This window comes from Caenorhabditis remanei, chromosome X (assembly GCF_010183535.1).
Source record: "Caenorhabditis remanei strain PX506 chromosome X, whole genome shotgun sequence".
NCBI lineage: Eukaryota > Metazoa > Nematoda > Chromadorea > Rhabditida > Rhabditidae > Caenorhabditis > Caenorhabditis remanei.
Window position 1 is genome coordinate 15,177,426 of NC_071333.1, and position 17,007 is coordinate 15,194,432.

Genomic DNA, 17,007 nt, shown 5'->3' on the forward strand with positions numbered 1-17,007 from the left:
ATTTTATAATAATATCCAAAAACAGGATAATTTCTTTTCAATTAACTTCCCCCACCATTATTATCTGTGTCGGTTCCGGTTAGACACGGTCAATTACGCTGCGTGAGGTCTATACTTATCCGGGCTGAGGGATACCTCAGTAGACGCGGGTTTGAATCCTCCCGATCTAGGTTATATCAAAATTTTATAAAAATATCAAAAAACATGATAATTTCTTTTCATATACCAGAATTTTATAAAAATATCCATAAACAGGATAATTTCTTTTCAATTAACTTCCCCCTCCATTCTTATCTGTGTCGGTTCCGGTTAGACACGGTCAGTTACGCTGCGTGAGGTCTATACTTATCCGGGCTGAGGGATACCTCAGTAGACGCGGGTTTGAGTCCTCCCGATCTAGGTTATATCAAAATTTCATAATAATATCCAAAAACAGGATAATTTCTTTTCAATTAACTTCCCCCACCATTCTTATCTGTGTCGGTTCCGGTTAGACACAGTCAGTTACGCTGCGTGAGGTCTATACTTATCCGGGCTGAGGGATACCTCAGTAGACGCGGGTTTGAATCCTCCCGATCTAGGTTATATCAAAATTTTATAAAAATATCAAAAAACATGATAATTTCTTTTCATATACCAGAATTTTATAAAAATATCCATAAACAGGATAATTTCTTTTCAATTAACTTCCCCCTCCATTCTTATCTGTGTCGGTTCCGGTTAGACACAGTCAGTTACGCTGCGTGAGGTCTATACTTATCCGGGCTGAGGGATACCTCAGTAGACGCGGATTTGAATCCTCCCGATCTAGAGTGTGCTTCAATATTAAGATTATAATTATTAAGATTATAGATTGATTATAAGAATTTCAATATTAAGAAACGTGATACTTTCTTCCTTTTTTATTTAATTCCCTAACACTTTTTTCAAAAAATCAACCGATGCAACGACGAATGACGGAATCAAGGACAGGACTCGGTGACAAGGGCAATGCAATAGATGGAACGATGATAGACAACTCGAAAACAAGAAAAACGGGTTTGTCGGGCATTGGATTCCAAAATTGGTAAGTTCTGCTAAAAAAAAACTTTCAGACTGAAGATATGCTGGCTATGATGATCCGGGCTGATGCAAGCGCGAATTTGAAATCTCCCAATGTAGAAATTAGTTTGAAGGGGTTTGAAGCGTCATAACTCGTCATAGGCTAATTTTTCGGACCTGGCTCCGAAAGATATTTTTCTTTTGCCGAAAATTCAGAGCCTGAGTTTAGCCACCTTTCATTTGAGCATATTTTTTATTAGATAACCAAAGAGTGTTAATCATCAAAAAACAAATAACGCCGCTTTTATCATAGATTAACTTAAAGTGGATGATTGAGCAAGAATTGTTGAACAGCGCGCGGTGCTCTTCATTGTGGCGCCATACAGTAGCGAGCATAAGTGAGTACCCCTAGGTACTTTTATGTGTAACTCAGCTGAATCATGTCCGTTTTGCCTAAACTTTTTTTTGAAAGGAAGCCAAAATATTCAGCAATACGAATGTATGTTTTTTGAAAAACTTCCATCACTGATTTTTTCGATAATCGATTTTTCCTGATCTTGATTTGAAAATCCGAAAAAAATTTTTTTATTTTTCTCTTGGAGTTATTGAGTTTTTTGTTTTGAAATGTTGGAAAATGATCAGATAAACAAAAAATTGTGTTCAATTAGCTTCTCAACTCCTGAGCATCGTGCCAGAGCTCCAGAAGTCAAAAGTGGTGCCCTCGGAAAGATTTTCATAACTCAACAAAAAAGGTTTCAAATTAGCCAAAACATGCAACAAAAGACGTGTCTTGTGTTTTTCTACAAACCAACATCAAAAAATTACAGATTAAGAAAAAATAATTTTTCTAATTTTTTTCACTAAAATTTTTTTAAATTCCTATTTTTCTCAATTTCTGGTATTTTCTGACTACAGCACGAACAAGGAACACATAAATGTGTTTTATTATGTGTGATAAAGCATCTTGAATGCAATTTTTGAAAGTTATGTTTGTTTTTCATCCAGAAAATACCAGAAATTGAGAAAAAATAGGAATTAAAAAAATTTTTAGTGAAAACATTAGAAATTTTATTTTTTCTTAATCTGTAACATTTTTTCTTAATCTGTAACCATGTTTTGGCTAATTTGAAACCTTTTTTGATCAGTTATGAAGATTTTTCCGAAGACACTACTTTTGACTTCTGGAGCACTAGCACGATGCTCAGGGGTTGAGAAGCCAATTCAACACAATTTTTTGTTTATTTGAGAGTTTTCCAACATTTTGAAACAAAAAACTCAATATCTCCAAGAGAAAAATAAAAAGTTGTTTTTCGGATTTTCAAATCAAAATCAGGTAAAATCGATTATCAAAAAAATCAGTGATGGAAGTTTTTCAAAAAACATATATTCGTATTGCTGAATATTTTGGCTTCCTTTCAAAAAAAAGTTTAGGCAAAACGGACATGATTCAGCTGAGTTACACATAAAAGTACCTAGGGGAACTCACTTATGCTCTCTACTGTATGTCCGGCTCCGCGGATAGTAATAAAGCTGAGCCCATCGAAGAGTGTCTTGAATCCAGCGATTTGTCTGTCGAACTTCCATGGAGTCTTCTTCAATGTTCTACGGAGTCCCAACTGATCGACTGTTGTCCCATCATGAAGTTGCATGCCATGTCGTTGTCACCGTATTAGACGAGCACACGAACGTGGTTCCTGACGATATTCTTGATGAATGTATGTCGGTGTATTGCTTTTGGTAGGTGGTGATCACCTTGTCGCTAGAAGGTAAGAGTGTTTGGGATGGGGTAGTGATAGTTAAGTGGGACTATATTAGTTTAGAATGGTTTAGATCGCCTAAGATTGGCTGAGATAGTCTGAGATCCACTAAGCTAGGCTATGATCAGTTCAGATTGGTTGAGATTGGTTAAGACAGACTATACTTGATTAGGATTGGCTGAGAATGTGTAAGTCATGTCTTATTGACACTTCCCGGAAGTTAGCAGAAAATGTCTCAGATAGACAAAAATGCCTAGCTAATATAGTCTATGACTTACAAAGCTTTCCTAAGGTATCCTGATACCGGTTAAGTTGGGAAAAACTTATCTAAGCCTGCTGCAAATTGGCTGTAGTTCACAATTGGTTAAAGTATTCCATTGGCAAAACCATGTTTAGGTGTTGTTATCAACCTACTCTTACCTGCAAATATCCCATTTTCCAAGGTTGAACGGAATGTGGATCGCTTTGCAAGTATCCAGCACTATGCTCCAGCTCAGAGACTCGCATCAACAATGTTCTGAAACTGGTCTATCACCTCAAAAGTTGCGGATATCCTGCTCAAATCGAAAAATGATGTGTTAGAAATGTTTCCACACTTATTAGCTCCGCACAGTTCTTACAACTGCGCTCCACCATAATGCCCTTGAAAATTGTTTCTTTTTCTCCGCATCTCTCAATTTTGCACACAATGTTCTTTGGTTTCGGTAGAGCGCGGTTGGAAGAAGCATGCCGTGATAATACAGTACAGCGTATCGAGTAACCACCCTTCATCAGTTTTACGCGTGCGATGCTGGAAGACACTTATCAGTGATTGGGGACCAAATAATTAAAAGTATGTATGTAAAACGATAGAAAATAGCAATAAATGGTGAAACAGTGAATGAACAGAAAAAATGAAAACTACTGAAAAAATGATTTATAAACACCCGTTTATTCTTAGACTTTGGTATTGCACCCGTTAATTCTCAAAACACCCGTCTATTATATTAGGTTGATTCATAATTTTCTGCAATTTTTCGATAAAACTTTGCTTCTATTTTGTTTAATCCAGAAAGACTTCTCGAATTCAAAATATTGTTTATCAGCACCAATGGTCTTCTGACAAGATTTTGGTAGCATTCTGATTCTCTCCGCGTAGACCATCCATTTGAGATCATTTGAAGAGGGAACTTGCTTCTATTTGATATCCCCTTTTCATTCGGATTTTTTCCGGTTTAAATGACCTTGGAGTCAAGCAAAAAGTTTTTTATCAGAGAGAAGAAGGCTGGATGAGTACGTTGAATTGAAAAAATTGTCCAGCCAGATGATAACAGTTTGTTGTGGGTTACTTTCTCAACACTTGAAAAAAGTGTTGTCATACCAAAAATGTCTTTGTGTTATATCTCCCCGTCTTGTAGTCACATGACTTTAAGTTTATTGAAATTTGAAACGTGAACATCTGATGTTACTTCCCTTACATTATTCAGGAGTTCCTACCACTACTCCCAGAGTACTGAGTATCAGAGCCAAAAAACCACTTTTTCAGGTTTGAGAACACCCAGAGAGCGTAAATCTCAGTCCACACATTGTACTTTCCTCACATCGTTAGAGTAAGAACTCCACTATTTATTGTTAATAAATAAATAGCCCGACCATACGCGTGTTGGGTGGAAAAGTACTAAGAACCAACTTAGGTCCATGTGATGTGCCATCTCATATTGATTCAAAACGTGTGGTATGTAACGACGAATTTTCTTATTCCGATATATGGTTTCCATCCATGAAGTACAATTACGTAAGTCACCCTTAATAAAGTTGACAACCTACAGGTTGTTTGACACAGATTCGCACTGCTATAACTCCAAATCTAGATCTGACTGCTGAAAGAGAAGAACTTCTTAAGTCAAATCCAAGTTTCTTGTTTCGAATCTTTTGAATCAAAATGTATTTGCGTTAAAACAAGGAGACCTTTGTTAACATACATCAACAACTTTCTTTCGAATGACCTAGTTTTCAGACCAGAAACGAATGAAAACAATGTAACGTTTCAAAAACGCAAAAAGTTGCTTGTAAATCAAAGCTCCGCTCTCGGCGGGAAAAAGATCCATAAGTAAAACTTTGAAACTGTAACAAGTACTTGAGTTGGTCTACCAAACACAAAAAAGATCATATCGAAAAACGACTTCTGTGCCGAGAAATCAAAATGACAACCGGCAAGCTCGAAAATTGCAGAAAATTATGAATCAACCTAATATAAACACCCGTTAATTAAATAAACACCCGTTAAACCATAAAGTACCAAAACTTTTAGAGTTATTCAGATTAAGAAACACTAGCTGTAATAGTGAGAATGTTTGTGTTGGGCCTTGTCTTTTTATAGCATATTTTTTATAGCCCTATGGAAGTGATTTATAAAAAATATGTCACCAGTCCCCTATGAAGTCATCGTAGGAAAATATAGCCAATAACTGACTTTTTATACTATAATTACCCATTCTCTATATTTCTTATTCTATCGAGGAGATTTCCAAAATAAAAAGGTTACACTTGCGTTCTTATGTTACACCGCTTATCTCACAACTTATGATGCTCACACGTTCTTTGGGATGATTCTTATTTTTCTCTGAGAGATGCAGTTAGTCTTCGACCGCTAACTTTCAACATAAATTTCTGAACTCTAAACAGAATTTTTGTATAAAAGTCAATTATTGGCCATATTTTAGACAAATCAACATGTTTCAAATTAGTTTTGAATGACCGGGAGGAGAATTTAACCGGGAAAGAAGAAACGGGGAGAGAATCCCAACAGTTTAAAGTGTGGCTGGTAGTTTAAAGTGCGATTGGGATGCCTGCGGTGATCGGTCGGATTTTCGCCACGTCCGGCGTTGCATCTACTCTCCGTTGATTAAATTTATATGTTTTGAATAAAACGTGCTCGTTGGTGAGTAACGCCGTTTTTTTTCGTTGAAACACCTCCTTAACACCACATCTGACAGTTTTTTTCATCATTAAGATGTCGAAGTACAGATTCTCTGTAGAAATACTTCGTACACACTACGAACTCTTTTCCTTTATCTGACACCGTGATATGAATCTCTCCGTTTTTCTCAAGCAAGGCGAGTGAAGACTTCATTTCATAAGTAATATTGTTCCCAACAATAAGGTTCTCGCCGTCTCCAACTTTTTGACTAATATCTGAAACTCCGCCGATATCTTTCCGTCTGTCGGTATTGAAAGGGGGGGGGGGGTACAAAAAAAGTCCCGGTGGGAAAGGGATCAGTGAGAATCTATTCCAGACTGCTCCATTTTGTGTTGATGCAAAGGCTTTCATCTTCGAAGCTGTGACTGAAAATACATAGCCCATAGTTATACGCCTGAAGTCATTCTCTATAAACTTTTTGGTGGAAACAAATTTTGGTTCCTTGCTGAGTAGCTGCCTGGCAGATTTGGATAAAGTCACCTCACCCAGCACCGTAACAGTTTCCATCGAGAGGGTCGATTTTCTGGTTTCTTGTTTTTTTAAGGACAGATTGAATTTCACTTTCTGGTAAAGTGGAAATGATAGTACTCTTTGGTCTACTAGAGGACGTGATGCTTTTCCTGAGCCAGTTTTCGATGTTATGAACGTTAAATCTTGGGTGTCTCAACTTATTGATATGTGCCTTTTCCTCTTCCTGTATCCACCAGTGTTTTGAGACTCTACATTCTCCAGAAATTCAACTTGAATTCCATAAAATGAGGCGTGATTTGGTTACTTCGGCAACGTTCAATATTCTTAAGGTCCTCTTTTATTTTTGCTATTTTCATAGAAAAAGATAGTAGTCACTCCTGTTCTGAAAAAAGATAATGCTAGTTACCCTAACAGCTACCGTCCTATTTTCGTTTTCTAAAATTTTCGAGCACATTATCTGTAAACGAGTCAAGCTAGATTTTGTGCACAAGCTTTTTGTTTTCCCATCAACTTGGTTTCTTAGAAACTCCCCCCCCCCTCCTCGTTTCTCCGGCAGTCATTTTATTTTTCTTCCCACGGTCCTTTGCTAAAAAAATGAATTACCAAAAACTTTTCAGGTATCACCAAAAATGCGGACACGCCATCTGGTGCTACTATCCAGCTTGCTTTTTGGTATTTCATTGACAAATTCCAATGGAACAGGTATTTATAAGCATTGCTGTTCATATCTGATCACAATTTCGACTTATTCAGAAGTTTCAAGAAAAGACTTAATCTATTTGAACAAGGACATTGACGCTTTTGTATCGGCACTGTCAATCGCAAGCTCGGCGAGTGCCGACGGTCTCTTTGCATTACATACGCTTGGACCGCGCCTTACGCTTCTAATGAAAACCGGTATTCCAATCGCTGCAATGGTATTTAAAAATCCTAATCCAAAGGTAGGCAAATGCAATTTTTAAAAATAATATTAGTTGAAAAATGTGGTGAAAACCCCACATTGGGACATTGAGAGAGGGGACATTGTGCTCAAAGAGGCATTAACTCATCATCGATATTCTCGGTCCATACTCCGAGGGTTGGACGGATTGAGAGTACAACGACTCTTAGGGTACCATGTTTCAAAAGGTACTTTATTTTTAGGGCACAACAAGTTAGTTGCTCATAGGGTACAACAGATTGTTGACTCAAAGGGTTGAAGTATCATGGTATCAGTCTAGAGCTAAAAGATCAAAAACGAATAATAAGAAACTTGTTTAAAACCTATCTGGACCATAATGTGACGCTTACCATTCATCTTATTCTAGAAGTCAGTACAAATTTGAAAAACAATCTGGAACTTTCTTTGATCCTGGTGCTCCAACTTGCTTCTGTGAGCAGTAACCAAACCAGTGGACTTTGCAGTTAAAACATACGATTTATATTCCAGATTTTCAGATTTTTACCGAAGGGTGGTCACCATGATATTTTGTTTTACTATATGAGCAACTTAAAGATACCTTTTAAGTAAAATACCCTTTGAGTCATACCCTAAAAACCGTTGTACTCTCAATCCGTTGAACCCTCGGAGTTTGGCGTGTCTTTTCTTTTTTTGCATTCTACGACACACGCATGTAAAAAAACTGTCAAAAAACAGGGGAAGAAATGTAGAAAAATGGGAGAGAAACATGTAAACAGATTAAGAGGCAATCTGTAAGAGGAACAAGTTTTATCAATCAATCTCAAACGGTTTCGCTCCGTTTCGAATTTTTGAAAACTCCCAGGGTATCCATTGTATAAAATGTTTTGACAAAAAATCTTGCAGCCAGCTACTCCGGAGTATGTTGCTCTTACGGAGTTTATCAAACGGAAAAATCAAATATTCCATTATCTTGATGAGAATATAGTTTTTTCCAACAGCATAATTAGTCAGATTCAGAAGAGCGACTATGTAGAAGTAAGTCCGACTACTTCAAAACTTTAAACCTCTTAAAATCACACATTTCAGAAAATTGAATTGCCTCTGCGAAGAATGATGAATGTCACGGAAATGGTTTTGGATCCTGTATACCAAAAAAGTGAAGTTTTCATCAAAACCTTCAAACAAAATTGTATTCTTAGCGACTAGTAAGTAATTGTTTTGAATGAGTTGTCTCATGAAATCCACATTTCAGTGCTCCAGCTTCAATTCTCGAGGTATGAACTTGGGTACTGGCTTGAATGAACTGTAGTATATTTTATTTGATTTTTTTTTGAAATTGATTACTGAAAAGTTATGAAAAAATTTCAAATAATTATTATTAACAGCTCACAACTTTTTACAACTGCGCCCCACCGCAAACAAGAGTATCAGCGAGAGACGCAGAGTTTTTCTCTGGCGCAAAACAGGTTTTCAACATTTTTGATCTAATTTTCTTAATTTTCTCTTGGAAATGTGCCGAAAGATTATAACAACTTCTGAATATAGATCAAAAATGGTGAAAATCTGTTTGCGCCAGATAAAAAACTCTGCATATCTCGCCGATACTTTCTCGTTTGCGGCGGAGCGCAGTTGTAAGAAAAATGCTCTGCTAGTATCTATTGTTTATTTCACAGAACGCTCTTTCAAAATAACTTTAGTAAGAAGCTTCCAAACGCGGCGGCCCATGACAAGCCGTAGGGCTTCAATGATTTTCAGTCCTTCGGAATGCAATAATACAACTAGCCCTTCCTGACTGTAACCTACATATTTTCCGAATGCGCGACCCGTCATCCTAAATCCGCTATCGTTAATCATCAATAAATCTACAAATAACTCATTCCATGGGAGAAACCGTAAAGTACAATTATTATTGTTTTAAAAAAACTGTTCAGTTCCTCGATTATTGCGTGGTAAGAAACTGCAGAAAACCAGTGACACAGAAAGATGGTGAAGATTTGGTAAAACATCGTGCCTACCTCTTGGAGGTTCTTCTTCGGTTAAACGTGGGTGAAACTCTTCTCCCAGACCCATCCCTCTTCATTTCTGGTAGTTATATTGAAATGTAACGTAACGCAATGCTATTTTGTAGAATTCAAAACAATACATGATCAGCTGTTGGACAAAAAATTGTTAAATGAAGATCTCAAAGTATTCGACATGTACTTCCGCAACTATAGCGATGCTATGGAAGTTTTCTTTCAAGAAATAAGAGAACGTGGATCAATAAAGGAAACCGGTGTAGATGAGTAAGCTATGCTGTTTTCGAATTTTTTCCAAGTTACTATTTCATTTTCAGCTGCCTTCTGCGTGCATTGATCGAGGTTGCAAACTTCAATAATGTCCTTGTTGAGAAGTTTGCGTTGAAGCTGATCAGTGAACTGATCGATGTGGCAAGTTGAATTTTCATTTGTTAGATCTTTTCATTACCACTTTCAGACCTACTTGGCCACAATCTGCGCAGAAGTAGTTTTTAATGGACATGCAGAATCCGTCGAGGAATACAGTAGGAGGATTCTTGGTTCTGTTCATCGAATTTCTACACACACATCAGACTACCTCAACAAATCGCTCGTACGTTTTTCTAAACTATCTTGTAATAATATCACATGTTGAAAAGTTTCAAGTTCAAAATGTTTTTGCAGAACTCTGCTTGGCCGGCAGTATATCATGGAATTCTTTCAAGTGAAATCAAAAAAATCATGTCCAAAAAATCATCTGGATACGTTGGAGATGTTATGAAAATTGTAGCTGATCTCTCACACCCAATGTTATTGGTGACAGGAGTACCCAAGTCAGTGTTTATTTTATCATGACCAAAATAATAGACAAGTCTGTGAGTAGGTCCATTAGAACCACCAGGCGAGTTGATATCTTTGGCAAATGTATTATTTTAGGTACGACTATGAAATGGCTGTGATACGTTCTGAGGATGAAAAGTACGAATTGTACTTTGAAGAGACAGGGAACGGAAAATACTGTTCTCTCAAGAGAAATGTGAACGGATTTAATATTATTCTTGGAAGAATAAAACTCGACTTTGCAAATATAACTGAGAGACGTAATTACTTTTAACCATTGTATTTGAGAATCTCTTTTATTTTTACAGATATATTGGAGAGTAAAATGGCTCGGCTCAACGAAACATCCGAAAAGTTGATAGGAACAATCGATGATGAGATGGAGTAAGTGCTTCACTGATAAGGGAAGCGCATATATATATACCAGCCTGGTTGGCATCTTCTTATTTTCCTGTGCACCTCCAACGGTGTGAAATCCGTCTCCAAAGAAATAATGCAATAAATAATAATGAAATTGCAGCAATATCTATGCCGCCGCAAATCTTTCCGTCATTGTGCACGCATTGAAGAAAAAAATTGATGTGGATATAATTTCGGAACTCAATTGGCATTGTTGGTCAATTGTACGGAAATGGAAATATTTCTCCTGTCCAACAATTGAGTCATATGTTCTCCCGTATCCAGTATATACTGCACCAAGTATTTCTTCAGTGGACTATCTACACGGCGGCCGCTTCTACGAAGACTGCGAACAGTTCCGTTTTATTTTCTTCTCTTAGTCCTCTTTCGACTATTTTGTTACCTATCTTTGTCGCTATTTTTTTCATTTTAAATCGTAACTTTTTCAGTGTTTATATTCTCTGTGAATAATGCAAAAATGATGAACCATCTATTCAAAAGCTTTCAAATAACATTTCGACCGTACCGTTGATTCTGAAAAAAGCGATTTTTGAGAAATGTTCCTTATGGACGAACATAGCATTTTCAGTTTTTAAAACCACACACAACTCAACCGTTCTTCCTGTCGCGTTGCATAAAATCACCACATTAACTGTCTTTATTTGTTCATTTTAGAACATTCGGCATTCTTTGACTTATGAGGTTAGAGAGATGATCTTGAAAGTCATTTCCAGGAATTTGCGAAGTTTTCCATTTTCACTATTCCAATAAACATCGATTGGAGTTTATACATATTTTCTCATCAAGACTGTTCAAAGCACCGAACATTATTTTTCCGTGTGTTGAAAAAATCTACACGAGCACAACATGGAAACAGGAGTTCAGGTCCTTTTTTTCTTTGTTGTTCTGATACTTTATTTCATCCCGTAGGCAGTATCACTTTTCAGAAACAAATTCATTGCTTTATCACAATGCACAAACAATAGTTCCGAAAAGACCTAATCAGGAATCATCTGGGAGTTCGGTGGAGACTTCTTGTCCTGGCGAATCACACAAATCCAATTTTTCGAAACAAACAAGACGTCTAGTATACATTTGTACCGCCAGAAGCAAGTTGGCATTCCTTAGTCGTAACACGATCAGTGAGCATTAACAAATACAGCATTTTGTTTAATATACACTCAAAAAAATAAAAAATTGTGAAAATCTTCCATTTCAAATTTAACCAGCTGCAAATCCTTCATTGATTCAATCGACTAGACTCGATGAGTGTTGTGCCGGGAACATGGAGTGCCTGTAAACAACCTCCACCGCTCTTTTTTGCAGTTTTTCCTTCGAAATGTTTCCCATTTTTTCATTAATAAACTGATTTTCAAACGAACTCACTGACTGATGAAACGAGAACACGAGTAGTGCAAGAGAAGTACGTTAGAAGCCCTGAGAAGGAGTCCAGAATGTCGTCAGAAAAATTGTTGCAATTCACAAGAAGATATTTCAGTAGTGTAATAAAGCGCCGACAAAGTGTTTTGAGATTGGTTTTAACAGAAACACCAGACAGGCTGAAATCATAAAAGAAGGAAATATGTTGTCGTTGATTTCAAAACCGAATCTCTAGGAAACACACAAGCTCAGAAATAAGTTAAATGATGGAAAAAAGCAAAACAAAGAGAAGAAAAAGATCAATCAAATCTAATCGTTCCGATCTAGTGATGCTTTCCAGTAGTGGCCTAGTCATATTTTCACATTTTTCATAGCACCGCTCATTTTTCCCAGTCCAAGTTGAAACTTATGCCAAACTGATTCATTTTTGACAATTTCTCAGATTCCATTCAAAAATTTCCGAATAAACCTTTTATCTCTAAATCGCCATGTGTCTCAATAACTCATTTTCCGTTCTGCCTTTTACCAAACCGAGGGGAGAAGAGAAGACAGGCGTGCTACGACACTCCGACATTTCACAGTGCTAGTTGTTTACCGTAAATCGACACTATTTTTTCTCAGCTAATATCAGAATCAGGTGTTTTTCAGCGTAGAAACATGTTATTTTCTCAAATTCTTCACTAGATTTTTTCTCCAAAAAATTCTACTCGAATGGAGTGAAAATTTCACTGCGGAAAGAAAGTTTTTTTCTTTATTTAAAAAACACATTTTCTATTTTATCTCACATTCCTTTTTTGGAAGAAATGTTTTCGGGTGCTTGCTGTAGAATAATGAAAAAACAGTAATGAAAACTTGTTGAAGACAATTCACTGGGATCAGCGTTTGCAGAAACTTGTCAGGAAGTGCAACTCAACTGGCACTGTGGACACACTCTACATTTTATCAGGTCAAAAATCAATCGTCAAACGCATTCCGTAGAAAACGCCGGAAAGGTAGACTAGTCGGATGACGTCTGGTTTTAAAGAAGAATCACCGAAGAAATTGACAAGTGAAAAGAAGTGACAATTGTCGGAGGAAACGTACATTTTTCTAAACCAATGCAAGTTTTGAAAGATACACAAAAACAGTTTGTGTGCATCGTATGTCAGTTTTTCAAGCGTATAGAAGATCTTGTGGTTGTGAATTCGGAAGAATTTCGAATGCAAAACAACGAAAAACTGCGGTTATCTTCTGAATGTTGCGAAGAAGATGTTGACTGCTTTTGACATCAGTTTATTTTTCGAAGAGGTTGAGGACCTACCGTGAAATAGTACGACCGTGGAGGAGACACAGAGAAAAAAACACCGTCGTTCGGACCATCGATTGCACCAATACCCCATTGCACGGCCTCGGGACCTTCTACCCTTCTTTGTTGTCTGGTGGCACGATCAGAAGTAAAAAGAAACAACAAGAGGAACGATGCCTGGCCAATAGGCACTGAAATAAAAAAGGTTTGCAATTTCCTACAATCAGCTTAAATTTCATAAAAAACACTTTTGCAGGTCTGTTTGCTCGAACTATTTCCACATCTCACGCAGAAACTTGATGAGCAGCACAATCTATGTTTTGATGCGAGCAGAGGCTACGTAGTTCATGTCGAAAACCTTGTTCACAGAATACGGATGGAGACGGGAACGATAACTTTGGTGAGATTTTGTGAATCCTTGAAAATAGAAGATGTAATCTTTTTACAGTGTGCTTTCTGGATTTGAACGGTCGTACTGCACCGTAAAAAGTGTCGGAAAATTGCTAAATAGATTATTGGAATCGACAAAATTGACTACCGGAATCGACAAATTATCCATCTTAACCAGTCTTATAAACATCGAGTGGAACTCGTACATATTTCCTGATTCATCCTGCCTGGAGTTCAACAAGGCACCAATCATTATTTTCCCGTGTGTTGGAAGAATCTACACGAGCACAACATTGAGACAGGAGTTCAGGTCATTTTACTACTTTTTTGTTTTATTACTTTATTTCATCCCGTAGGCAATATCACTTTTTCAGAAACAACGTCATTGCTTCATCACAAGACACAAACGGTTGTTCTAGAAAAACATTATCTGTGATCATCTTGGAGTTGGAATGATCCTTCGCTCCAGAATACTGCCATTCCTTGTTGTTGGTACTAGCGAACCACAAAAATTCATTTCTTCGAAACTAAAAAATAGTCCGTACCGCGCATGATTGACGACATTGCTTCCAAATCATAACATGATAAGTGAGTATACAAATAAAGCATTTTGTTTCAGTTTTCTCAAAAATTTGAAAATTGTGGAAATCTTCCGTTTTAGGTCTGGAAATCTACAATCCCGCTGAAAACGCCAGAGATTTAGTTGACTGGATTTAAATAATGATGTGCAGGCAACAAGGAATGCTTGTGACTAAAACGGAAGATTTTTTTTTCATTAATAAACAGCTGAATAAAAACTACCGCCCAGAACTTGAGGAAGAGTCCTAAAAGAGCCCAGAACTGGAGAAGAAATCCACGAGGAGCCCAGAATCGGAGGGCAAGGTCACGATGAGACAAGACTTAGAGGAGGAGTCCAACGAGATGCCGAGAAGTTGAAAAGGAGTTTTATCTGGAGCTGAGAATCGGAGGAGGAAACCGCTAGGAATCAACACACCGTAGAGGAGTCCAGGAAGAGTTCAGAATCGGTGCCAACGAGGACTCCAGAATCGGAGGGCGAGTTTACGATGAGTCCTGAACTTGAAAACCTGAAGGCCTGAGAAGGAGTCCAAAATATCGTCAGAAATAATGTTCACACACACGGAGACCCTATAACAGACAACAACAACCAAGTTTTCAGTTCTATAAACGATAACTATAACCGAGTTTTCAGTCACATTTTCACATTTTATTCCTTGTCGTCCGGGCTCAAATCAGTGACAATTTATAACGCATTCTACGTTCTGCCCACATCCAACCCGAAAGAGAGAAGAGACGGCAGAACCCTGGAGGTGACCGCGTCACACTCATATTCCAATTTGACACGTTATTGATACATGTTTTCGAAAATGTATTCTTATTCTCAGTTCGGAAAGTCGTTAATAATGGCATTACCAATAATTAGTGGAGAAAAAAAAACAAATAAATCAAGGAGTTGACGATTACTCAAGTGATTTTGGAAGGAGAAATAAAAATAGTTGCTGTGAGAGGGGAAAGCATTCTGAACTTTTAAGTTTAAGGCCTCTGGAATTATTGTTCTGTGCTGTAAGATGGTAGGATGATTATTGTGTCAGAAAATCGTCGCCTAAAATTTCAACATGAAGAAATCTTCTCTCTTAAAAATATAATGCATGCACCCGCGAGTTCACAATTTAAAAACCCAAGATAATTCATGATACATTTTCTTGGCGGTTTGAGTTTCATTACTCAACTTTGATCTCATAGTTGTGTGTTATTAATTGGTCTATCCTTTTTGTCCTCAGAAACTTTTTTATGTTTAAAGATTGATATTACTTAATGGTTCACATTTTGGGAAAAACATTAATATGTTACTAGCATGAAAAACTGAATAATCACTGTAAACATCAGTTCAGCAAAGAAAAAAACATTGTACAACGCAACACAAAAAAACGTCTACTGACCTGGCCACAGAATCAATAGTGACACGGCAGGTGACGTTTGTTTTTTTCTATTTTTTGTTGCAATTTGCACCCAACAAAGACTCTTAGTCTTGATATTTTGGTCTATTTCTTTCTGCATCTTTAGAAAAAGAGAAAATCTATTTTCAACAACATTTGTTACATGTTCTACCAAGAAACCGCTGTACAGTCTAGTTGTGAGATAAGACACACTATTTCTTATCGCGCTGACCATTGCCCCTAACCTTCAGTGTGTACGCATTTTTATTGATTTTCATCTTTCTTTTCGTTCAACGAACCAATAGTTGTTTTGTTTCAGAAATGGCGTACTACATGACTGAAGCCACCAAGGAGAATTGCCAAGATGAGTGCAAATTCATCCCGGACAAAAAAGCGACTGAAGAAGATTTGAGAAGAATCGGTGTCAAATGCACGAAGGTATTTTAATCATTTTTGGAAAAAGGGTAATTTTCAATGTTAATTCAGGTAAACTTCGATGACGCCAATGTTCAAGAAGATTTGGATCGTCTCATCAAGAAGTACGACATGAATTTCCATGATGAGGTTCACATCTGTCGTGCCACAATGCCAAACTTCGATGAAAAGGTATTCGCTTTTGAGCCATAACATATTTCTTTATTGAAATTTTCAGCTGAACATCTTCTTCGAAGAGCATCTCCACGACGATGCTGAGCTCCGTATCATCAAGCAAGGAGTCGGATATTTCGATGTGAGAGCTAAAGACGTAAGTGGTTTTTCAATTTTAGTGTTAAGTCTGAACTTATTTCATCACGAAATATTTTTTATAAAAAATGTATTCAATCGCTGTTATGCATTTTATTTTATTTTTTATTTTTTTGAAAACGAAGGAACAAGTCAGTGACACGTTACATTCAGATGAGAAGTTAATTAGACCGGGTCACAGAATTAGACGGTATGGGCATTGAGGGTAATATATTTAGTAAGATTAGTTATAGTTCTGGGCCTATTAATTAGGTAGCAGAAAAGAAAGCAAAAAACTACTTTGTAAATATAAAAATAGTTTCCTGCAATTTCAGCTACCCTGTGAATAGCTCCATCACTACCGGGTGCTCAGAATTAGATCGTATGGGTATTGAGGGTAAGATATTTAGTAAGATTTAGTTTGGCAATATTAGATTTAAAACACCGGGAAGAAATTTTAACGGGGAAAACATGTTCAGGAAGTTCATTCCAGCAATTTAATGTACGAAATCTATAACCGATTTTCCAGGAGCAATGGATCCGCATCCCAGTCCGCCGCGGAGATTTTGTATTCCTTCCTGCCGGAATCTACCACCGGTTCACTACGGATCGCTCGGTATTTTTAAAATCAGCGCATTAATAGACTAATTTCATTGTTTAAGGAAGACGTCGTTGCTCTTCGCTTGTTCCGCAACAACCCGAAGTGGACTGCCTTCAATCGCAGCGCCGACGGGGACAAGCAACCAATCAGGGAGCAGTACTTGAACGACATTTCCCAATAAGATAAATGAATTATAACTGAGTTTTCATTATTGATTGATTGTTGAGATTATATATTGATATCGAATAAAATATCATTGTTTGTTTGTTGACTAGAGTGTCTTGAATATGAATACGAATAAAATATCA

General features: G+C 37.1%; 2 protein-coding genes across 2 annotated transcripts; both read left to right on the forward strand.

Annotated features, from left to right (window-relative positions):
- Positions 1-6,857: 6,857 nt before the first annotated feature.
- GCK72_025000 (uncharacterized protein) lies at positions 6,858-10,745 on the forward strand (the record flags this gene model as incomplete). The annotated part of the gene is made up of 13 exons (XM_053736154.1): positions 6,858-6,930; positions 6,982-7,169; positions 8,033-8,164; positions 8,216-8,334; positions 8,382-8,403; positions 9,061-9,214; positions 9,258-9,414; positions 9,465-9,555; positions 9,605-9,739; positions 9,811-9,959; positions 10,063-10,226; positions 10,275-10,350; positions 10,487-10,745. The coding sequence occupies 13 exons, from the start codon at positions 6,858-6,860 to the stop codon at positions 10,743-10,745; spliced, it is 1,719 nt and encodes a 572-aa protein (XP_053579720.1).
- A 4,951-nt stretch (positions 10,746-15,696) lies between these two features.
- GCK72_025001 (uncharacterized protein) lies at positions 15,697-16,880 on the forward strand (the record flags this gene model as incomplete). The annotated part of the gene is made up of 5 exons (XM_003101139.1): positions 15,697-15,813; positions 15,862-15,981; positions 16,028-16,120; positions 16,628-16,714; positions 16,761-16,880. The coding sequence occupies 5 exons, from the start codon at positions 15,697-15,699 to the stop codon at positions 16,878-16,880; spliced, it is 537 nt and encodes a 178-aa protein (XP_003101187.1).
- Positions 16,881-17,007: the final 127 nt, after the last annotated feature.